The 25,570-nt window shown below is 40.8% G+C and overlaps 1 protein-coding gene across 1 annotated transcript; it reads right to left on the reverse strand.

Moving 5' to 3' along the window:
• Window positions 1-199: 199 nt before the first annotated feature.
• Window positions 200-12,978, reverse strand: tmprss13b (transmembrane serine protease 13b). Its single transcript, XM_036524606.1, has 13 exons — window positions 12,795-12,978; window positions 8,825-9,011; window positions 7,795-7,917; window positions 7,359-7,505; window positions 6,752-6,878; window positions 6,184-6,279; window positions 5,529-5,572; window positions 4,831-4,993; window positions 4,546-4,724; window positions 4,363-4,461; window positions 3,736-3,878; window positions 1,896-2,048; window positions 200-1,331 (listed from the first exon to the last, which is right to left on the reverse strand). Exons 1-13 carry the CDS (start codon window positions 12,810-12,812, stop codon window positions 1,317-1,319), a joined length of 1,494 nt encoding a protein of 497 aa, XP_036380499.1. The 5' UTR covers window positions 12,813-12,978; the 3' UTR covers window positions 200-1,316.
• Window positions 12,979-25,570: the final 12,592 nt, after the last annotated feature.

A 25,570-nucleotide genomic window follows, 5' to 3' on the forward strand; every position in this document is an offset into this window, starting at 1 on the left:
CTACACGTGTTCGTTGTTTCGTTGATATATCGATGTTCGAGCCATGTTTAAAACTGGCAGCGTGGAATTTTCAAAAATTAATTTGACATGTAACTGTCTGCAGTGAATCAATGTATTTAGAAAACCGATTCAGGTTTCAGCCTCTCAATACGTACACATACACAAACGAACACACAACACACTTGTATAAAGACCCTCTTGTCAGATTTTTATACGTCGAAAAATAAACGTTATGATGTAACATCTACCTGTACATCATTTTCCAGCAGTACATCGTACAGGTCCCTATGGACACTGTGGCTGTTCACAGAAAAGATGGATTATTCTTTGAATCAAACTATATTAATTTCTTCTGGACTGAGTCCAGATAATTATGGCTACATAGGGAGAGTTTCAAATGTCATTATTGTACTTATCTTACAATTGTACACATCTGTTCAAAAAGTGCTATTCTTTACAGAAGAGATTACTCCATAAACCCTTCAAACTAAGGAAATACATATTATTTAGCTACACTGGTAGCTTGTCCTGACTGGAGTTTGAGTGCTAAAAAATGAACAGTCCTGTGAGGTCATATGGCAACTGCCTCAGGATCAACCAGCAATCTTTTTTCTTTCCAAAAAGGCCTGTCTGTCACACAATTTACTAATACAGATCTTATGTCAGGCTGTGGTTACAACACCATTAAGGTAACAGATATACAACATTACAGAAAAAGTGTATTTACATAAAATTTACATATATTCAGTGCACAGATGCAGTCAGGATTTAGGCTCACAAAACCATAAAAGGTCAAACGGGTAGCATTGTGCTGCAGTCATGGCCTGACTGGTCTCTTTTTCGGCATAAAGAGGAAAAACAATAAATAACACAAGAAATAGCCTAACACATGTCACCAGAAACAAGAAAGCCCTGCCTGTTAGGGTCCTGGGGGGCGATTGAATTTCATTTCGAAGATCCTTATGAGGACATCAAAGTCTTTGTATGAGTCAGGGTGAATTTAAAAGGTCTGGTATTTTCAGGTGTTTTCCTCAAGCAGGTATCAGTGTTGAGGATTAAGAAATACACTGGCTCCCTGGGACTTTCAAATGATTTTACTGTAGCTGACAGGCCATGAGATCGTAAACACTGTGAAGTGTAATCCTCATTAAGTGCATTGTGCCCATGTGCCTCTCCTACTGGCAGCAAACTGTCTTGTCTGTTTGTCTGTCTCTGTGTCTCCCGGGGAGGTGAAGATCCGTTCAGGTCATGGTCAGATGAAGAAGGTGCAGGATTCACAGAGGGAACTGGGAAAAAGTGTCATCTGCAGAGGCACGTCATGGTCTATCTTGCTGGGAAGTGGAGAAAAGACATAACAAGGTTAAGGACCAACGTCAGTGGTTGTTACAGCGAGAGAGGTTAATGCAAAGGGAAAGAGAAGGGTGAGGGGGGAAGATCGAATGTCCGAGAGGAGGGGAGAAAGAGAGAGAGAGGAGAGGAGAAGCAGCAATGAAGGGAAAGCAGTTGGATTGTGGGATGGAAAAAGAGGGGGGATCATCATATCAGACATCTGAGAGTATTGACAGGACAGAATAATGGACAAATGCTGAGACTAAATGGGATATTTATGGTGTAAGGTAAAGACAAACATAATCAAAAATTACTTTAACCTCTATGCCTGGACTCAGATCCAAACAGGATCCAAATGGGATCAATACATAACCAACCAACACGTGTCCTTGCTCAAAGTTATAAAAGCAACACCCCACCTGAACCTAAACCCAGTTCCCTACACATTGCTTCAGATCTCTGTCCTGCAAATAGTACCCTGAGGGATCCCAGCTTTGAATTACACTCCAGCACATGAGTTGCATTCCAGTGCACTTTGATGTGAAGCAACGTAGCCAGGTTCTCACCTGCATTTTACTGTAGATCCAGGGCAGGAGGCTGTTGACGTTGCTGTAAACCCCAGGTCTGTTCCTCCGCCCACAGCCCACCCCCCAGCTGGTCACGCCCACCAAGTACCATTTACTATCAGCCTCACACACCAGTGGCCCCCCACTGTCCCCCTGTGGAGAGAGAGAGAGAAGTTGAAGGGACCAACGGGAGAGAGAGAGGGAGAGAGAGACAATGACGGAGAGAGAGAGGGAGAGGGATTACTAAACATTTGTAATTCAATTGATGTTTGAACTGGACAGAGAGGGAGGGAGGGAATGTGAGTAATTAAATAGAGTGTGCATAGAGATCAAACCAGAAAAAACTAGAGCAGATAAAGACAAACAGGTAGAGGTGAGTGAAGAACCAAGTATGGGAGATGGGGGGAGAGAAAACAACAGACAGAAGAATGGGGAGGAATGGGTAAGATTTGGAATAGCTTTTGAAAAATGTGCATAGGAAAACATATGTGTTAGAGATGCACGGGAAAATGTTCATCATTACTCAATGTTCAGAATTCACATTGATATTTGAGTTCACATTCAACACCTATTAAATAAATTAAATATTACTGTGAGGTTCAGGAGTATAGTAGAGAGGCAGAATGTGTAAGAGAGAGGTAGTGACAGAAAAACTGGAGCAGATAAAGGAAACAGGCAGAGCAGAACAAGGAAATATAATGGAAGGGAATGTAGGCAAAGAATGTAGGGCAAAGAGGAGAGGGATTTGCTCCTCACAGGTCACCGATTATCATGTGTTTATGTTGCATAATAACTTTGAAACCAGTCTATGCTCAATTGACAACACAATGGTCACTTTACATTAAATTAATGCTGGTCTGAGTAGCTGAGCACTGAGTAGTACTGTCAGGACAAATGAAGCAAACTCCCATCTGAATCTAATATCAAATGGAACATTCAGGGCAAAGGCAGGAATGGCGAGGGAGGCAGTTGTCAAATCCAGGTAATTCACACTCGAGAATCTCTTGCAGTATTACAGAGACTACTGCTTCTGTCCAGCAGGTGGCTCTTGTCGTCTTTAATGCTATCCATTAATATTTGTGGTATTTCAAGGCACCCGCTAAACCAATAATGGTGCTGATGGAAAAAAAAATTGGCTTTGGAAATGTGTTATGGTACTTCAGATGAGATTATTGTCATTTTGTAGATGCTCTTATGCAGATCAACTTACATTGGTCACAGTTTTTTTTTACAATTTTATCATTTTATACAGTTGAATATTTACTGTGGCAATTGTGGATTAAGGACCTTGCCCAAGGGTACAACAGCAGTGCCTCATCAGGGAATCAAATTGGCAACCTTTCAGTTACAAGTCCTGCTCCTTAACCACTAAACTACACTGATGCCCCTAGGTACAAATATTACTTAATCCCTATGGTTTGACTGCCATAAAAGCAAAGGCACAAGCCATTCTCCGACACAGACTGCAGACCCACTTCTTCAGTCTCCATCTGGGCTTCCAGAATATCCCTCTGTCTCACAGGTTGTGGTGTGACCACTGGTGTTATGTTTGTTATCACACTTTATTTTGGGCTTGCTTTTCGTCATGTGCTTCACAATGGCTGAGTTTATGACAGAATGTTTTTAGTATGATCGTTTTATATAATGACACTTTTTCAGAATTGTGTTGCATGCAGTTTCTGTGCCTATATTGCTGTTCATCTAGTCATAACACCAGCACTGATCTACAAGTCACTCAGGGTAATTTATTCAGTTCCCTGAATAAATAAAAGTAAATGAATAAATGTCGGCTGGATGTAGTGTAGGGTGGTCTGTGCTGTGATTGGATGAAATAACCCACCTGACATGAGTCCTTGCCTCCACTGAGGTCCCCCGCACACATCATGTTCTGGGTGAGTGCACCTCCGTACACCGTGTTGCTGTTACAGACTGAAGTGTCGATAATTTTCACAGCCACATCCATCAGATCCGGGGAGCCTTTGGCTGTAACAGCACACAAGCGCATGGGGCACGAGTCACCAAACATGCCAGTCATACTTTCAGAAAAATATGAAGTGAGTCTTCACCACTTTCTCCCCCTCATAATCTTTTATCCTCTCTATGTTGACGTTCTACATGTTGTTGGCTGACTTTCTGCCAGAGATCTGCCATTCTTTACATTGCCATTGACATTTATATACTGTACTGTAAATGCTGTACAAAGTCCTTTGACCAAATCCTCTGAGGCTACTTCCACATACACCCTAACCTCCCCTCTTTTATCCTCTTTCCTTCCTCACTAGTGACTATCTCTCTGTATCTTTCCCTATTCTCATTCCTACCTACCCCCTTACTTCTCCCTTCTCTTTCTTCTTTTTCTCTACCACATTGATTCATTCCCTTCTTGAGTTTCTCATTTCACACATATCTTGTTCTCTCCTCATTTTCTTCTCCCCTCCCTCCCTCCCTGGCTGTCAGGTGACCCGACCTGCCCCTTCCTCTGTGGTCCCAAATCCAGACGTCCAGCACGTGGTCCCAGGAGAGAAGGTCTGGTCAAAGGTGGGGAGGCAGACAGGGCCGACGGTGTCTAAAACCATACACAACATACAAAGTTATCACGAGGTTGAAGCAGCTGTGAATATGATTGTTTGGGAGAGGCCACTGCACTCACTGGAGAACTCCACAGGCTGCTTGAGCTTCAGCAGAGCGATGTCAAAGTCATTGGTGTCAGGGTCGTAGAATTCATTTATGATGATCTTTTGCACCATGTATGGAGTGTTTAGCCTGTTCTGTGACACCACGCCCCCGTACACACGCCAGTTGCTGGGCACCAGGGAGGAAGAAGTTTTCCTGGAGAACAGAGAGAAGCGAGGGTCAGCTGATTTTCTCCCATCTCCTGTCAAAAAGGCAGTTACAGTCATCCAGTCTGTAGGTGACAGCACATGTCAGTACTGACTTGGGAAAGCAATGAGCAGCTGTCACCACAAAGTCCGGAGCCACCAGTGAGCCGCCGCAGGTGTGGGAGCCATAGAAGTGCAGGCTGACCTGCCAGGGCCACTGTCCCAGCTGTGCAATGCTGCCCCCTATAATCCGGGAGGTGGTATGCTGCTGCCCGCAGTCTGGGGAGATATAAAGGGGTTAAACTGTCTGTGCATCTGAAGTTGCCCATGCCCTGTCTGAAAATTTAAAAATAACATATTTTTTTCATTCATTTGGGATTTTTCCAGTGGTTGTGAGAGGGCAGGTCCTTTGTTCTGCTTATTAGAGCATAAATGAAGCTAGGATTAATCTATGATTACGTCACCAGTGTCAAAACTAACACCATTATAGTGACAACAATCAATCAAATGGGTGTTTTTTTCACTGACTAAAGCCTGCTTTCACACAATAATTTATCAACTAAATAATCAGGCATGATAGAAATGAGATTACAGGGATGGAAATAGCAGTTGCAATGCATAGCAATGTGACCCATTCTAAGGTTTTACCAGAGGCAGGATAGAGTACCCTGTGTACGTGCTCCTAGTCAAGCTAACCAATAGGCAGATACCACGCAGTGAATTAACCTGATCCTAGTAAAGCCTGGAGTGGCTTGGTCTGCTGTGCATTGGGAGTGCTGTTTCCATCTGTTAGGTATCACACAGCAGCCCTTACTTGTGCATTCCAAGACGACCGTCTGCTGACCAGGACAGGAAGGGCTATACAATAAACAGAAGACCATAGCATAGGTGTTAGAGGCTTTAATAAATAAACTGCAATAAAACTAGATGATTCATGAGAAAGGCTGCTGTCTTAAATTAAATTAAATTCCTTGTGCTGTTTGTAGTGGTGTAGCCGAGAGGACAACAGCACAAAACCTTTTGATGAAGAAGTGAAATGAGAAACCCCCTTAAAACAGAAATTCTGTGGCACAATGAAGGTGCAAAGGTATTAACAGAGATATTTTATCTAATGACCAGTCATTGCATGTGTAATGTGTCTGCCATTGTTGAAGCTAAGTTTTCTGACTTGTTCTTGACAGTTTACTGGCTTGTTGTGAACATTACTGAAGGTATGTGGTTTAAGACCAAACATCCACAGGTATCTTAGCAACTGGACAACAGTGGAACTGTCTGTTACAACCCGGAAATTCTCCGATGGAAGACTGAAGGAGAGCATGTGCTGAATATCTGGACATGATATAGAAAAGCTATTACTGTGCAACAGGTTATGATAGGATATCCCTTTCTTGGAACAAAGACATTTGCAACATGCCATACAAAATAAAAAAAACTGTATATGCAGATTGTACTGGTGTTCAGGGTCCTACCTGACATCCACCTCTCCTTGAATGGTGTCTGAGGCCTTGCCTGTCAGTTTGAGGCCAGTGGATGATGAACTTTGTACACTCTCTGTCTTATAACTCCTGCAACACAGACATGTAGACATACACTGATCAATGTACACTTACAGATCATGCTGTGTGACATTAAACATGATCTTGATACAACCAAGACATTGTCAGTACATCGCCAGCAGGAGGCGCCAAAGTTACAAAGTTGTGTTGTGTGTTTTTTGTCACAAAATGATTCTTATGTTTCTCATGTTTCTTTGGTATGTCATGACAGTGTCATTTATGTTATTTCACAAGCTATGACAGCCTGTCAGTTTGCAGAAAGTGTTTACAAATGATAATCATGCGCTCATAAGGGCTCTGTGTAAAACTTATGAAGGCTTTATGCAGTTTTCATGTAGGACCCTAAATAAAAAATTGTAACCCTATGTCTTTCCGGTGACATACTGTACTTTGGTATATTGACATATTGTTACAATGAGAGTGCTGTATATCACTATGCATGTAATACTATACTGTATTATAAGAGCAGCAGAATATTTACTTTCTAAAGCCCAGCTGTGCGCAGGCCTGGTTGGAGTAACTCTCACTCCAACCCTGGAAACAAACCGGGAGGAAGCGGCCATCCTTGTAGTTTTTTACTTGAAGAGTGCTGCCTGGTCCAAACCTCACTGGAAACAGAGAGAGAGAGAGAGAGAGAGGGCAAAAGAATATGTGTGAGAGAGGGTTTACAAATGTGAAGAGAAAAAAGATAGAGACAGGGTAAGTTTAAGAACAAAAACTGTTGCAATTTTACATTCACAATAGCACTAATTGTTATCATATTGTGTGTGATGGATTGACACATGTTAAAAAGGGGCCAGTCATTTTCTGTATGTACCATTGATCTTTTGACTTAATTGACGATTATTTTGCACTCTTGCCTTATGAGTTACTCTGAGTAAGAATGTCTGTCAAGTGACAAAATGCAAATGCAAATGCAAGTCTCGAAATCTCAAACAGTGTATGTGCGTCTGTAATTCTCACTGACTCGGCTCGCTGTCGTCTTGCCTGCTGCTTTCTGTCTCCCTACCTTCCTGTCACCTATCCCCCTGCCCACAGGTCCATCTGTCTGTCAGTCTGTCCATCTGTGTGTCCAGAACAGTGCTCACCACAGTTGGTCTCATCGCTGCCCAGGTCGCAGTCCTTCTGCGCATCGCATTGAACGGTGGAGGAAGGACACGTGTCCTTCTCTGTCACGCTCGGCTGGTTGTCTGAGTTGTCCAGCGAATTGGTCACCAGCTTGACGCCGTACCGCACTGTCCGTGGGGGAGACAGCAGGACAGGGGAGGTGAGGGGAGACACATGAGCATGGAGACATTAGTGCAAAACAGCAAATGGAGCATGGCGGTAAGATACAGTGACCAAATATTGCCAGTTTGACACCTCAGCGTAACGCTATGGTTGTACCCATAAGCAATCGCTTCTGTAAACATCCTGATGTGTGAATTTATCATATGTAAATTGCTCTAGATAAGAGCGCCTGACATGCAAATGATGTCTGAATGATGCCTGAGGCCCTTGCGTTGCCATGTAGACGTGTATCACCTCCGAGCCAGATGGCGATGGCAATCAGGACGAGCAGGAAGGCGGTGCCTCCTGAGCTCCCGTAGCAGCAGGCGTTGTTTCCGCAGGTCGGCCTCTTGCTTCTACGCGGAGGGGCTGCGGGAACTAATCACAGCCACGTGAGAGCAGTCAGTTACTGTTCTGTCTGTCACAGTCGCTGTCCATCTTCTACCGCATACTGACATCCCACTGCGCAAACTGCGTCTTTGTTCAGCTAACCCCAAACAATCTGATCATTCAGATTAAATTCTCCTTAATATTTACAAGTCAAGCACCACATCCTCAACCTCCCTCTTGCACCTAATATGGCACTTAATAGAATGCTGTATGTGATGTAATGACAATGATTATGTGGCTATTGGTTACTGCACTGATCATTTGGTATCGCTTCTCCTCTTAGCCTGACCTTTATGTATGGAATTTTGTATGTTGCTCTGGAAAAGAGCATGTGCTAAATGATTGAATACAACTGTAAATGTAAGAAATGACCCCACTCACTTCTACTGCTGTTACTTTTCAGAGAGAGATCTGTGTTGTGCTAGGGATTTTAAAGGCAGCACTGTGGCAAAGTTTTAACAGGCAGGACTGGTAACCCAAATGCTGCCAGTTAAGTTAAATTTCATGCTGTTGTACCTTCAGCAAGGTACTTAACCAGAAATAATCTAATAATATCCAATGGTATAAATGGATAGTATGTAAATGACTGTACATAAGTCAGTCTGGATAAGCCTGTTTTTACTAAGCAAATAAATAGCAGTGTAATCTGTGTCCTGTCTCATCAACACAACATAAAAGCATATCACTCCACCCTCCTGTATTTTAGATTTCAGCTTTTGTGTCTCGGATAAGTTCACAGGCTGTCGATGAGGGAGAAAGGAGTGTGATGAGGTGAGCTGAATTGGGAAATGGAGAGACGGAAATATAGGGCACCAGATGAGGAGAGAGAGACAGAGAGGAGAAAGAAAATAGCAAGAGGAAAGGTGAGAGAGAGGAATGGAGTGGAGGGGCTCACGGGGGTTTTGCTGGACAACGTAGGGTGGAGCCACTGGTGGGGGCTGCTGGGGGATATAGTATGGCTGGTTGGGGGGGGTCACCCACACATTGCTCACTGCTACTCCTCCATGGACTACCTCCTCATAGCCTTGGAGGGGAGGCTGGACGGGTCCTACCACTGAGGTGTATGGAGGAGGGGGGTCATCCTGCAGGAGACAGGGGGGGCGGGGGGAGGGGGGGGGGGGGGTTATGAATCACATGATCTTAGTTGGATCCATATCCACCTCACTCACCTAAAGTTTCCAAGGTATATCATATCCATCTCATGAGACAGGGCACCTTGGAGAGGAATAGCTTGCTTCTTCTCACAAACCTCACTCATGAGTAAATAATAGGGCAGGTAGGGAAACTACTTTTACACCTACAGTCATCCTGACACTGATTTTAATAATCTTTCATGATTAACAAATGTACTTATTCAGGTGAGGACCATCCAACAATCCCTTTCTGTCTAGTCCTGTAGCATTGCAAAGCAGTTTTTGCAAGTGCTATTTTATCATCTAAATTACAACAGCTATACTGGGTTATATGAAATATGATTTACTGTAGCTAACAAATTGGATCAGTTTTAACTTCAAACCAGTTTTGCTTTTTTGTTGTGTTTAAAATGAGTCCAGGTGACCTGTATGTGGCAATGAGACAAGGCTGTCAAAAATTCAATTAAGTTAATAAGAACAAACTGCGAACATGGTAATGCTTATTCAAAAACGTTTGCCTATTAACTATGCAAAACAAAGGGCAAAAAAACATTCAGGATACTTATCAGATAAAGATTAACATCTGTGTTTCCCCTATTTGTCGCTCACCAACTGTTACTCGTTTCATATTCTTTCCTCTGTGGAGTCTCAGGCACAGATACTGAACTGCAATGTGAGAGCATAGGGGGGTGTCACAAGGGGGCATGATTCACAGTGCCTCTTCCAGGAAACGCAGCAGAATGACGAAGAGGGAATTCTCCCTGCCAAAACCGTGACTGGAACTGAAATCTCGCTTTTGGCTCACTATAGGCTGTCACCATTGTGGTCATGCAATGGTCCTGTTGTGGTCTCGTTGCAGAACAGAAAGTCACCCAAGATGATTGCAAGGGTGAATACTCTGCTAAAATTCTGTTTTTAATGCTCCCTTGTGCTCAGATGAATCCCTGCCACCATTATGAAGGGGTAAAATAGTGGCTATCATTGTGTATTTTGAATCGCTCTTGCGTATTCTGCCTTATCTTGTTAAAACACATAATTCACATACTGTTTGCTCAATAAAACACCTGACTACCTGTCTGAGAATTAACGCGCATATTATCATCAGAGGACAAAAAAAAACACATTATCCCTGTGGTTTTTACCAGCTATTTCTTTTCATTTCCTTGTTCTTTGAACACTTACCGGCTCTGTCAGTCAAAATTGACTTTACGGGGAACTAGTCCTTTATGGGAACTGCTTCATTAGCAGAATAGAAGTAAACATCTCACATGATGGAAGAACATGAAGAGGAAAAAAAATGACCTTATTGCTTCTCAGTGTGTTTCATTTTCTCAACCACTGCTGACAACCCCCAGCTTCACTACCCCCTGGCCCTAATTCTGATCTCATCAATGACTGCTTTCACTGTTTAATCAAATACTGGCCAAATACTGGAGAAAGGTTAGCAAAACTGGAAAACAAATAACTGCACAATTATATAGAGCCCCCAAAATCAGTGATACTATTAGAAGCACAAGGATGGATGATGTTTGCTCACTTGTAATAAAATCACTTGTCCTAGGAAATACTGTGTGCGGGTATTTCTCTTCTTTTATTTCCATTTTCCAGTGTTTAACGTGCACTTGAGGAAATCTAGGTGGGTACACGGTATGAAAGACATTTGAAAAGTACGCAAAGCCTCTCCCTTCTGAGCGCTACTTTGTTAGTAATGCTTCTCTGGTTATGGGTGGTGTGAAGCCACCTGACCTGTTTATTTATATTTTCCCAGAATGCTTCTGGCCTTTCTATTTTCTCCCCAGCTTCCCAGCAGCTGGTCATGGCTGGGAGAGTGAGCAGAAGTGCATGGTGGCATGTTTTTTGTTTTAGTTGTTCCCTTTGTTTGTTCCCCTCTTCCTCTGACTTGTGGGTTTGCAGAGGATCGGGGGATGTCTGCTTTCGCATACCCTGCTGTCTGCGCTGAGTCTGCGCAGTTATGTGACCCAACTTGTTTTGCGATGGATGTGATGGAAGGAAAACACGTCCATGTTTTCTGTGTGCTACACACCCTTGGGTGCTGACGATCGGGGGCGGACAATCCTCCAAACAGGAGGGTATTTGTTCAAATCAAACAGCGTCACAGAGTGCGTCACTGGTGATGCAGAACTTGTGTGACAGAGATGGATGAACTGCATCATATATATGAAGCTGTTTGAAATTTGGACATGTGTCTGAAGTTCTGCCCCCTCTGACTGCATTCCTGAGAAGACATGGTGTCAAGGTCTCAAGGGATCTCAGGAGGTCTGACGGAATCTCAAGGGGTCTGAAGGGATTTCAGTGTATGTGAAGTGGTTTTAAGGGATGAAAAGGGTTATACAGGGATATCAAGGGATCTAAAGGGATGTAAAGAGCAGATCTTGACAGATCTCAGTGAATCTCAAGGGATCAGAAGGGGTTCCAAGGGATCCAAGGTGATCCCCCAACAGTCTTGTAAAATTCCCCAACCTGACTCTCTCAATCTGGCTATCTCACCCCCCCCCCCCCCCAAACTAAACTGGCTAGATCAATCCCCCCCTCTTTAGCTTGGCTGAAGGGCAGTGAGGACTCTGGCACAAAGCGGCTGCTGACTATCATCATGTGACAGGGGCTGAGATGAGTCACACACAGCATCTCCTCATTGTAAGGCTTAGTAAGGTTCTTTGTAAGGATGTAGTCCATAAATTATATAGTGTATAGTGCATTTATGTAGTATATAAAATCATATACAGTACATGTATATACAAACATAAGATCTTACATAATGTCATAATTTAACTAAAGTGTTGCTAAATCTTTCTATAAATTGGCAGAGAGGGGAAACCAGGACTTTTTAATCTCCACAATTTTATCATTGATCATGCATTGACAAATATTAGCTTTCAAACTGGCAGGCATGTATATTGAATATTGAAAAGGATGGGATGAAGTCATTCCTATAAAAGAAACAGGTGAATGACACCTGAGGTATTCAAGGAAACAGCACCTTCACCACTCCTCTCTTACATCATAGGGTGCTCTTAATCAGTTTTCAAATTACTTTTACATTCTATTTAAAATGACTTTACCTGCTTCCAGTGGTCATTCCAGTTAACTAAACACATTGGTCATTGACAGTTATGCACCAGAACACCACCACAAAATTCACCATAGGCTCAAAACTGAAAATTACAATCAGATTACATTTGATTTGTCATTAGAATTTCACTTTAAGACAAAAGTCTTGTCTTAAGAGTACAGTATAAAAACCCTTTCCTTTGCAATGTCTAGCACCATGCTTGCCAAAATCTTAACATTGTCTTTCTTTTGTTCCACAATACACCTTATACCAGGTAAAACCTCTCCATTTCAGTGCTTGGATTACATAAGCAGTTCTCACCACATTTAGGTCACTGGCTATGGGGAAAAACTCACAGCTGTCTGTTTAGGTCTTTGCATTAAGACAATAAAAGAAGATTTTTCTCAAGAAATCATATTGGCCTCTTTACATCCTCCAGCAAAACAACCTCCAAGATGCATTTGTACAAATTTTTAGTCAGGAATTTTGCTCCTGTCTTGGACATGTGCCATCTAAAGTGTCATTAAAGTACCACATTAAAAGGAATATACACCATACAAAATTAAAACTAATCTGAATACCCCCTGAATATACTGAATAATCTGAATATACTGAGACAGCAGAGGTAGGAAGGCACATACACAGCATAATTCAGTACTTACTGGGTTATAGTGGGCCATTGGACTGCGGGACAGAGTGGCAACGATGAACAGGAATGGGAAGGGGTTGATCGGCTCAGTTCCAGAGGGGCGATTGAGACACCACAGACGCTCCTCTCAAATCTTCCTCATTGCTCTCCTCACTCTCTGTCTACCACTCTCTCTTCCATGCCTTTTGCACTGTTGCAGGTGGAATCACCTACGCCTCTTTCACGCCCTTCCTCCCTCTCTCCTCGTCACCTGTTTGCCTCTCACCACCTGCCTGACCGGTTCCACGACCGCAAGGGATGACACAGATTGATTCACATGCAATGATGGGTGGTAGCTCCATTATGGCTCAAACGCTAATGCTCTGGCCCACTGGGGCCTGAGCCAAAATGGACTCCTTGACTACGATTGATTTCACAAGAGGTTTCATCATTCTAAATCATACTGAAGCACTATGTTTGTTCTTGATGGGTCTTAAAGACCTCCTTTTTGTAGGAAAACTGTGTCTCAGATCTTGCATATGTATAAAATAGAGTTGAACTCCAAACTTGTACTTGCCTGTTCATTTTTTGTCTTTACTGAAGTAATTTTTTCAGGTGATTGTATAGTGTTTTCTTTATTATGCAGACAGCAATACAACTTTCGAGTAACCTGGTAAATTATTATATAATATGGGTAAGTACATGAAAGATTAAGCTGAACATGGAAGAAGCATTATTTTATCTGGTGAACTCTACTTTTTTCCAAACCTCATGCACTGATTGACATGCATCAATCTTATGTGCCACTTGCACAAAATGAGTTGTGGTTTGGAGAGTGGATTTTTTTGTTGTACACTATGCCTGGGATTGGAAAAAAATGTGAAATTCTTCAGAATAAATCACATAGTATAGTGGACTTACCAGGCAATGTTTGATATTGAGAACACCTCCTCTTACATCTTTGCAATGTTGTGTAAGATTTTCAGGAAATGTCATAGCTATTGACCTTCAAAAATGTAAACACAGAGCACAAATTTGCTGACCGTAGCCACACAAGTGACGATGACATTCTTTCACAGTTACAAAGAGAGCTGCAGAGGAATCACATGAATGCGTGTTTATTCAAAAGGACCAACCGGTTTGGGAGTAAGGCTCTGCAACCTATATGTACTTTAAAGGAAGTCATGCATATTATCTAAAATAAATTAATTACGGCTCTTTCAAACAGGCTACTAAAACAAATACACCGCTGTTGGTTGTCTTTTGTATATGCTGTATATATTTTTTCCAGCTGCTACTGTATGAATATGTCACAATGCTCAGATACTGAGGGATGGGTTCTCTCTGGATTTGGGCATTTTCACTGCATTAAGTGTCCTTATTACTTTGACCTATAGGTCCTATAGGCTTTTCCCTTAAGGCTGATCCTAACTCTAAAATAATGACAGGTTTGCTTCTTACAGTTTATAAGATGTCGCCAGCTTTATCCTTGTTGCATCTCCTGCCCCTTTCTTTATTAGTTTTGATTTAGTTTACACATTTAGATTTTTTATTATACTTCAACAAAGCCAAATGGCTCCCTCAGCCCCATATTTATACTGTATATAAATATTGATTTGCTTGATGAAGTGTTCCCACAGTATGTAAAATACTTCATCTGTCATGTGGTAGCTGACCAGGTTTTCTTTGAATCCACTCTGTTCCCAGTAACTTATCATGGACTTAACAACAGTAACAATTACATGATTTCAACCATATACCTCTCTACTGCATCTGTGTAGATATGCTTCCTTGTCTAAATTTCTGCAGTTCGGTGTGCTTGCATGCTAAATCACCCTTGACAATGTTGCCAGTTCACAAAAGAAACAATGACAATCATTTTGAAAATGTTCCTCATGGTTCAGAGGACCCATAATTCAAGCTGCAGTGAACCTGATCGTGTGTTTACTGTAAACCCTCCTTGTAAGGTTAATATTGCCTTCATCCTCACAGTAAAAAAAAAAAACAGAAAAAATCACAAGGATCAATTACATTCGGTACAGCAATGAAGGAAACAGTCTTTAAAATGAATGACCTTCTGCTGATCGCACAGTAATTGCATCCAGTAGATGAAAGCAATTACTTTTCATGGGACTAGTGTTGGAAGAATTCTTGAAGTGTTGCAGAGTAACCGGGTTATATGACCATGCAACATCCATCTGGTATAGGTGTAGATACAGATGTAGTATTAATATTATTTGTGTGTGTGTGTGTGTATGTGTGTGTGTATGCCCTGCTGGGGCACTGTTGTTTTACCCTTGGGCAAGGTACTTAACCTACAATTCCCTCCGTAAATATTCAACTGTATAAATGAATAAAATTGTAGCCCATGTCAGTCACTCTGGATGACAGTGGCTAAATGACAATAACGTAAGTATAATGTAATGTAATGTAATGTGGTGTGTGTGTGTGTGTGTGTGTGTGTATGTGTGTGCAAAATGGCATTCTCAGATGGCAATTGATTCAAACTATTGAAAGACCTGATTCAATTCAAGATCCTCTCAAATACCTACATGATTGCACCATGTGAGAAAAACATTCCAGACTATACATTATGGCTTCACATCATCCCTGCAGCGTTAACATAATGTTGCAATGTTGCTTCAATGGTTGCTATGCGTGAGCTGAATGACAGTTCACAAACAGAACACTCTCTTCTTACAGAAGGTTTATACTAATGAATGAGAAATGCATTGTTTGTGATTGTTTCCAGTTACTCTGGAAACTTAACAATAACGCTGATACAACCTATAAGGAAAGCCCTCAAAGAGAAAGACAATAGGCCAATGACACTCTATCCCTCTTGAAAAAGTAAATTTACCCGAAACTGAAAAACAGATCTTTCAGTGAGGCTATTGACGCAAACTCCCTGCCTAGATTTTCTGTCCGAGTTTTAAGTGGCAGTGCCGTGGTAAGAGTGCTTTGTTACGAAAGCAAAGGTGTGGCACTCCTGTATAACAGGTTAGCAAGACATGTGTGTGCGCATGTGCCCTCCCATCTGAGCACGCACTCAGACAGGTAACGTAAGCGGGATTGGGTGAGGCGGATTCCCCTCAACATCAAGCCAGCAAAGAAAAGGTAGAATAATGGCAAGAAAGGAAAAAGGGGAAAGTGAGAGAAAGACAGGGTCGGATTACACTGCACTGTGGTGCTGCAATTCTGAGCTAAGTTTGTAGGTGAGTGTGTGTGTGTGTGTGTGTGTCTGTATGTGTGCGTCTGTGTGTACATCTGCATTCATGTGTGAGCCTTTGCTTGCGCTTGTATGCGTGTGTGTTTGTGCATGTGTGTGTAAATGTGCATTTGTGTGTGTGTTTGTGTGTGTGTGTGTGTGTGTGTGTGTGTGTGTGTGTGTGTGTCTCAGCAGTAAATGTGAGTGCGTCTCTATTTGTGTGCAGGCGTACATTTGCATGTGTGTCTGGGTTTTGTGTGCTTATATATGCATGTGTGTCAACAGTGTACAGTATTTGAATGCGTGTGTGCGTGTGTGTGTGTGTGTGTGTGTGTGTATGTGTGTGTGAAGGAGTGCATGGTCACAGTCAGTAAAGACATAAGAGTGCTCTGCTCTCTGTGAGCAAAGGTTTAGGGTTAGGGTTAGCGTGCACAGGCTCACATGTAAAATTACTTTCTCTATCTCACAGATATAGATCCAGTGTCACGATGGGACAATGACACAGGCAGCCTCTTCAGTTTGCCTCAGTTTGCACTGCTGTTTCCCACACAGAAACTCACACTTCAGTTAGTAATGATCAATTATTTGTAGATAAACAGTATCAGCAATGGCTTCAAATTAACAACCCATTAGCAGTTGTACTCCTGAACCTGCAAGTACCTAAACAAAACACAGCCCCATTCTCATGCTCTAATTCACAAAAACTTTTTCCTGTGTTCCTCATTCAATTTATGGAGTGCAGCACCTTCGTGAATGTATGAATGTGGATAGGGCACAATTTTTTAAACATCAAGCACAAAACAAAAAAAAACAATTCTATGTGAACTACATAAATAAAATTGACAAAATCTGACAACCGATCTTAAAATGCTTTGCAAAGAAGCTTTTGTACCATTTGTGCCAGCTATTTTGATTAAATCCAGAATCCCCAGTTTCTGTGAACAGAAGTGGGTCATGCGTGAAGAGATGCTTCCCAGACAATAGAAATAATAGTTTAGCACTGATTACGTTGGGGGAACATCACATTTTTTCTTAATCATTCGTGAGTTACAGGTGTGGGTGTGTTTTTGCTGTTTACTTATTGTTACAATCTCCTAAAGGTGTTGAACAACACACTAAAACTTGCTGAGAATCTCTCTTATGCTTAATTCCTAACAAATATAATTCAAGCACCCACTGACATCCACATCTAGACATTTAGACACTGCTGTTTTTCAGTGAAAGCTGTGTATTGTCAGCATTGTCTCTAGATTGCGTGATATCACTCATATTATCCTGGTGATGACTGATGCATGCATTGAATTAACAATAATGTGGATACATTTTGAAACAGACAATCTTTATTTTGGGTTAGGATTTAAAACACGATTTTTTAAATGAATACTCTGAAAATGCTGTGCAATGTTAACATTAACTCTACATTGGGTCTGACTAGCCTTATTTTAATTGCCAGTCGTTGGGTTCAGAATTGTGTTGGTAGACCAGTTCTGCACTGAAACGGTAATCTGACAATAACCATCATCTAACACAGAGTGCTCACTTCTTGGTTTTCCAATTCAGGTAGAAGTCTACCGACTTGCACATTGGATGCGCATTCTACAATTACAAAAATATTCCAACAGATGGAGCTCTTGAAACACATATTACAGTTTTTTCCGATTGCTAAGACATATTTTCTGAAACCAGTCACCATTTTCTCAAAACTACACACACATTCTCAAAACATCATTCTCATCTGTACAACCAGCTAACTTTCCAGTCGAAATCAAACTTTACCCTCAGACAACACACACAAGCAATCAAAAGCACATACAACTATGTGACTGCCTCTTTGACACAAGAGGAATTAAGTGAAAACACTTTTAACAAAATGTAATTTTTCTTCTGAAATTAGTATTTTGAGAATCTCCATTATTTTGAACTTTGTAACATCACTTTACTGACATACAGATTACTCATACAGGAAGACACCATCAAGAGACATTCAAAACAACACCTTTGCAATGTCACACTGACAAATTACTGTATGAAGACAGCAGAAATTTTCCAACCATTTATTTCCAGAAAACCATATGGAAGGAACAGTGGTACATAGGGTAGGAAGAGTACAATTTTGACAAAAACAAAAAGAAAAAATTGAAAACCTTATAAAAAATATTTATATATACATAAGATAAACAAATGCAATTCCATACTGTAAATCAAATTACAACTATTCTGCATCATCATCTCCTCTCTGGTTGGGATCCGGCCATAAAATTTCATCAGCATCACAAAGGATGTTTTCCCTGGCCAGGGAAATATGCCCTGGTATGTCTAACACAGCCTTGGATGGCTTCTGTGAACACATCCCCATAGCCCTCCTCCATAGAAATCAAGAGGTTTTCTCTTGTGTAGGGGTTACTGTCATAAACCTTCCACCGCCATGCTGAGAAAAATTCCTCTATTGCATTGAGGGTGGAAGGTAACATCTGTTCACCCATGAACAGGAACTGGCCATTGTCAATATAGTGTTGGCAAACAACACCCTCCACCTACATCAACTACGAGAGCAAATCATCACAGATCACGCAACATTCCATAATATCAACTGTGTCAGTATATCAACACTCTGCCGTATCTTGCATCTATGCCAACTTATGATGAAGCAGCTGTACAAGGTTCCATTTGAGAGGAACAGTGACCTTCGCTATGACTATGTGCAAGTAAGTGTCACTGTACTATACTGTAATACAGTAATGGCAGTAGATTGTGTCCTATTGGCACTGCATACAAAGCAGTATGTGACCTAGGCAGGTGCCCCCATTCAGGGGGTGAGGGGGGTTGTCTGTGGGGGCACTTGCCTTGCCTGTAGCTTGTAGTTTTGACTGAATGTGTCTGACCCAACCCACCCCCCAGCCCCACCCTTGTGTGAATATGTAGACATTGAAGTCCTGTGTTTTGAGTTACACCATATTCACAGTACAGTGTATATATTTTCTGTTACAGAGAGTACTGGACTTTGATGCAGCTGCACAGCCTCACAAGTTCTTTTACATTGATGAAGCTGGATGCAAAATAGCTAAAACCAGGCGTCATGGCTGAAATGTTACAGGACAAAGAGCCGTTGTGAATGTCTCTGGGCAGCGTGGGGGAAATACCACCTTGTGTGCTGCCATTACAGTTTTTTACAATCATTTTCACACGTGTGTCAATACCATGTGCACTTTTTCAAAACACTTAACACATCCACCATATCAGTAGACTATGTGAACTGAACTGTGTATACTTTTGCATTGCTTTGACACAAAATGCATTCAATCACCACTTCTTCCGAAATTCATGAATACCTCTCTCAGTCAATGTTCACCACTGCAAAAGATACTTAAGATAGAGATAAAGATTAAGATACTCTGTTCAAAACAGTTAACTTTCAGTTCAGTTCAAACCTAACAAAATTTAGATCACTGCAGATGGAAATGTGGCTGCATTTTGACAGACAAATGAAACTATATGCTTGAAATAAGACAGATTATTCTGATTTTAGCAGAAAGTTTATTCAGTTTTTTTGTTTGCAGCCTTGTTACCACTTTTGTAAGTGGTCATATTAGCGTTGAAATTTGCATGTATATAAGCAAAATATAGATGTAGTTGTCACTGAAGAGATTTTTCCACTATTACTGCTGTATACGTAAATCATGGACTATCAGTGAGAGAAAGTGACCCAAGAATGCAACTACAGTAAATTTACCACACTCAGTTGTGGTATCTAAAGTATTGTAACAGGCACAACAACAGATAAAAAAGTTTGTTCTTGGTGTCATGATAGCTGCTTGGCTTCAAATATTTATGGGGCATGGGGGATTGTAGGGGTGGATAAGATATGCTAAAAAATTTTTCTAAAGGTTCAAGGCAAGGGAGAATGTTGCAGTAAATGTGAAAATCATAAAAATTTGACCCAAAATACAGAGTACACCATGGATCAGCATTAGGGCTACAGCACACTTCTAGTGGTAGTATCATGTGTTGTTGTTTCACTTACTGTACTAGAAACGAAAAGTATCTGCAGACTTTTTGTTGTACTATAGTATACCTCAGAAATTGTAGCATAGAGCTGCCATAAGGCATATTGCAGCATTTCAGATTTGTTTTGTATTACAATATGCACTGTAAACTTTACTTTTTTCAATGCAGCACTAATCTATTCAAAAACAGAGGATACGGCAACACGTAATATATATGCATTTTGCAATGCTTCAAGTTGTCTCTGTTTTTTAGTCCATTGTACTTTGAGTGACAAAGTAGTCTGCTGGGAGAGAGCATTTGCTATAGTTATGGCAGCACGAATCACTTTTGGGTGAATTATGAAGTGTTTTGGTGGCTGTAGTGCATTTTACATGAAAGATTAACTGATGTGCTCATATGCATGGTTGTTACAGTTTTTTACGATTGCTTACACACCAAAATTAAAACTTTCCCACAATAGCAAAACCTTTCACTCAAGGAGAAAAACACCGGCCCAGATTTGCACAACTGTAAGCACATTGTCAGCTTCACACTTTTTGCAAAACACTACACACAGTGATTTGCAAAACACTAAACACACTTGTATACATTTGACACAGAAATTTATCATGATGTCATTTCCTTGCAATTTCAAAGCAAAGGCTTTCAAATGAACACACCCATGAACCAATTGGTTAAACACAGCCACCAGGTGTGTACACACACAGGTACTTACAGTTTTTTTCAATTGCTTAAGCACAATTTTGAAAACAGGGCCCGGTTTTTCAAAACACTTCAAAACTATCAAAACTGTCAAAACTATACAACAGAATACAACAGAATAAGACCATATGATACATGTGTTTGTGTTATGACAAGAAAATAGGGTTTTTATAAGATTTTGTATAGTTTTGACTTAAGTGTTCCATTTTGCAAATGATCTGAGGTGTTGTGCTACTTGGGTGTAGTGTTGTGCTAATTGTGTGAAATGTTTTGAAAAACCAGGCCCTGTTTTCAAAATTATGCTTAAGCAATTGAAAAAAACTGTAAGCACACAGTGTTAAGAGTTTTGAAAAAGTGGCCATGGTATTGACCTAAGTGTGAAAATGGTTGTCAAAAACTGTAGTCTGCAAGGAGTTCTCAATCACCATGCTACCCTAGGTCCCTACAATACTACGCACATAATCACATTTCTGGAATGCAGTTGTACAGGATGGACCAGAGCAGCCCAGGTTTGTTGTCATCTGGGATAATGTTAGTTTCCACCAGGCTGCTCTGGTCTGGGACTGGTTCACCAACCACAATAACTTCACAATGGTATACTTGCCCCCTTACTCCCCATTTCTCAATCTGATTGAGGAATTCTTTTCGGCTTGGCGTTGGAAAGCGTATAACCGCCAACCACATGACCGCCTGCCTCTTCTGCAAGCAATGGAAGAGGCAGGCGGAGACATTGAGGTGGGGTCAGTCCAGGGTTGGATACGGCACGCAAGGCGATATTTTCCCCATTGCCTATCCAGGGCTGACATTGCTTGTGATGTGGATGAGGTGATGTGGCCCGACCCTAACAGAAGGCGGGATCCATAAACCATCCACCCCATCCCTTGCAGTACTATTTTTTGTTTACCATTGCACTGTAATTTTACTGTAATTATTTTTGTTTCCGTGAGTTGACAGTAGCATATCGTATTCATTACTGTTCTGTAATTCTACTTTTCTTTGTGGTTTTTTGATGTTGTAAAAACCTGCAATGGCAAAAAATAAGCTGTATATATGTTTCTCTGAAGCCTTTCTATTTTTGCATTCATTGAAATATGAGTAGATCCAGTACTGGAACAATCTTTCACAGAAGCCTGTGTGAGAAAATTAAAAAGGTATACAGAATAAATAAAGACAGCAGTGTTTTGTATAAAGTACATCAGTGTGTTGTTGCTGCTTTGAAAGAGTAATTCAAATGGCGCATGTGTGTATCATTTTGCTGCAAAAATGCCATTTTGAAAAAGGATTGTTAGGTTTTGATTGCAGAGTTTCATTTTGACACAGAAGTGAGATGTTTATCTCCAAGTGTTGTGTCTTATTTGGCTTGTGTGTACAACTTTGACACAATGAGCCAAATTCCACAACAAGTGTGTAAGCAATCGCAAAAAACTGTAATCGCTCAAAAGTGCGGACAATAGATGCAACAGTGAAGCGACTCACGTTTGGATGCACCCTCTGTCCAGCTTCCCTCATGGTCATCCCATATATTAGAGCAAATTGAACAATAGTTGCACGAATTGCATCAGAATCAAACTGTCTTCCTCGTCCTCGTCCTCTTCCTCTTCCTCTTCCTCTACATGCTTGAGCCTCACCACCTCTCTGATGTCTTTCGACCTCTGCATAGTTAGGATCCATTGTTCCAGAGCACATGCAAACAAATGGCCCTATTTATAGGGATCCTGTGATTCTGATTGGTGTGTCACTAATTTAGTGGCTTTCACTAAATTATAATGACTTGATAATGATAATGACTTTTATTGGTTGCGTGTGTTTGCTGAATGACCATATAGTCAATGATTCATTTGGCCACTTTTGCATAGAGTTTTGCAAAAAGGGTTTTACAGAAACGTGTATGAAAACATGTGAATAGTGTTTACAGTTGTGAGAAAAGTGTGTATCTTTTGAGAAATGAGGCAAGGCTATAGGTTTTCTTGCTGAGGGAACCAGTTATAGTGTGTTAGCAATTGGGAAAAACTGTAAATGCTCCAACTTCAGATTTGGTGACAGTTTACATTGTTGAGAGTAGGAACAGAATGTTGTCAGGGGCTTGAACTGATGGAATTCTGATAAAATAAGAATATTTGTTTCCCACAGGATTAAAGGCCTTCCAGCAGCAGCACAGTGATGAAAAGAGGAGGCTCGGTGGATATTAACTCAGTGAGGAAGAGAGGCTGTGGAACTTACATGGATGCAGCTGCACACACCATTTGAATACACAGGAAAATGTAAACTTACCACCCAAAAGATACATCAATAAAACCATAAACATTAGCAGTGCAAAAATTTGCAGTGTGTTCTAGGCATTGCTCTTATTTGTTTTTGTTTTTGTTTTTTTTTTGGGGGGGGGGGGTTGCATTGATTTCATTGGAAAGATTTGAATGTTTTTTCCTTGTGAATTATTTGACTTTTTTTTTTTTTGAAGGTATCTGTCAATCAATCCATGGGGGCGAGATTTGAGTTGAATCTGTTGAACTCTTCAGTGTCTACTGACAGTGACATTGACAAATGACATCCTGAAATTTACTGATATACATTTTTCTTTTGTTTTTTTTTTTTTACATTGCCCTGGATTCAAATTTCACCAAAACCTGAGGCAATTAAAATAATGAAATTAAATGTATCCATTTTGGTGACTTATAATGGTACCATTTCAATTGATTACATGTAAAAGGACAGTCTTGCAATGAATGGCCTGTACGTTCCCCTTTTCAGGGATTCCAAGTCACAGAAACCGAAACACTAACAAGGATTATCATGTTTTATTTGATGCAATTTAACCCATCTTTGTGCTCACTGGCCACCAGGGGGCACAATCATGCCATTTGTTTATGTTGTATCGCGTACATGAATATATAACGATATATAAAATTGGTAGCTTTAGCTAATGGTGTTTTTTCTGTGGTGAAATGCATGAGGGGTACTGTTGTACTTTCTATTGTGAGAACCAATCACACTCTGCCTGTACATAGTGGGAATGAATCACACTCCACATTACCACCAACCCTTCTGAAGGTTAACACTGACTTACTCGTATACTTGCTCACATCTCTTGGACTAAATAAGAAACTTGGAACTTCAGTCAGCAGGCCCTGCAAATGATTCACTTGAATGATTGCAATAACACAAGCAGCAGCTTCTACACCAGACAGATGCTTCCACAACAAGCAAACATGCATTCAATTATCATTAAGGGTAAAAACACCAACCCCATTATGTTAAAACTATCTAGTGTAAAAAAAAAATAAAATAAAGTAGTTTCTATTTTTATTGTTACTAAGCTGTTCATTTACACATGGTTTTTACAACTTTGAACTGTTTACTCACAAGTGAAGATGGATATTTTAAGCTCTGCAACACAAACAAACACACACACAGACACACACACACACACACACACACACACACACACTAACACGTACACAAACAAGTAGACATTTAATCAAATGGAGGGAGTAATATGTCCAAAACAATTATGTGCACATAAAACAGACACTCTGGCTGAACACATGTTTGTCATCATTAAGTCAGTTCAGAGCAGGGTCATGAGCCTCTGCAGTTCTTTTAGTGAACATGGTTTTGGCATCAGTGATATAACTTCTAAATGAGAACCATTTAGTAGGGCTTGACAGTTAATGACAATCCTTAACAATACTCTCCTCAGTTCTAGGAGCTTTTATAAGAGTCTTTCCATCATGGGTGCATGACCTGTGATCAGTTGAAGCTGTCCATCCATGCTCATGGTATCCAGTACTCCCCTCTGTGTAAGCTGTAGTCTAAAGTACTGTTGAAATAATATATCAGTGCACTGACACCCGGACCAATTCAACTTAACTTTGACTATTAAAAATAAATGCAAGGGTTCCTTTTTCACTTCAGACTTTGATATCCACCAAACTTGATCTGTGTTTTTGTTTGTGGAAGCAAAAAGCTAACATTGCGTTTGATTGTATCAAAGCCAAGGGAAATGCTGACCCAGTCTATGGGTGGGTAGATTACATACCACAATCTTGGAAACTCCTAAATAAAACCCTTTTTAGAATGTTTTGCATTCCTCTGGCATGACATGAATGCGTCTGATCTGATAATCTGAAGGAAGACATCTTACACTGTGTCACAGTACAGTCTAGATTAGATCGCATTGCTGTGTTGTTCTGTAACCTTTCGTAAATGTCTGTCACAGATCCTCTCTTTATTCCCGTTACATTACATTTACTTAAGGCACGCTCTCATCCACAGCAATTTACTGATCTTACAATTTCTACGTTACCCATTTCTACTTCAGGATATTTACTGAGGATGGTCCCTTTCCCAAGGGTACAAGAACAGTGCACTACCAAGGAGTGTTTGGGCCTTGAGCTTGACATCTTGACACTACACCACACTGCTGCTCCAATAAAGCTCATCTGCTGTCTGCTGCCTGTTCAGCCTTTTCTGCACCCATCCCCTGAACCTGTGTTCATCTCCCCTCTGTGGAATGGACTATCTGCCTCTGGCAAATAAATCTCATTCAGTCTTCTGTATTTCCATAATTCTTTGTTTTGGTTTCAGTTTTTCTATTAAAAAAAACTTTTCACTGAAAAAATGTCCTACATAGAGCAAGGGTTACGCTAGCAAAAAATGTGGAAGGAGAAAAAAATTAAAGAGCTGAATTGAAAAAAGGAGAGAAAAGATCTGCATCAGAAATGCAGATTGGGGGGGGAGGGGAGAACTGAATCTTAATTTCAATTTAAGTTCAATTTTCAATCATTTCAATTTAGCAACACAACTGTACATCTATTAGGAATCAGACTAAACAATCCATAAGGTTTGTTGTTTATCAACATTTAAACTATAAAAAGAATATTTTTTTCAGAATTTTT

This window comes from Megalops cyprinoides, chromosome 3 (genome assembly GCF_013368585.1).
Source record: "Megalops cyprinoides isolate fMegCyp1 chromosome 3, fMegCyp1.pri, whole genome shotgun sequence".
Taxonomy (NCBI): Eukaryota; Metazoa; Chordata; class Actinopteri; order Elopiformes; family Megalopidae; genus Megalops; species Megalops cyprinoides.

Bases quoted from the DNA above. Each gene is read 5' to 3' on its own strand.
- tmprss13b (XM_036524606.1), bottom strand. The intron at 5,573-6,183 runs GTAGGACCCTGA...TTTATTGTATAG, and splicing joins CAAGGAGAGGTGGATGTCAG to CCCTTCCTGTCCTGGTCAGC. The intron at 4,462-4,545 runs GTGAGTGCAGTG...GTATGGTTTTAG, and splicing joins GCAGCCTGTGGAGTTCTCCA to ACACCGTCGGCCCTGTCTGC.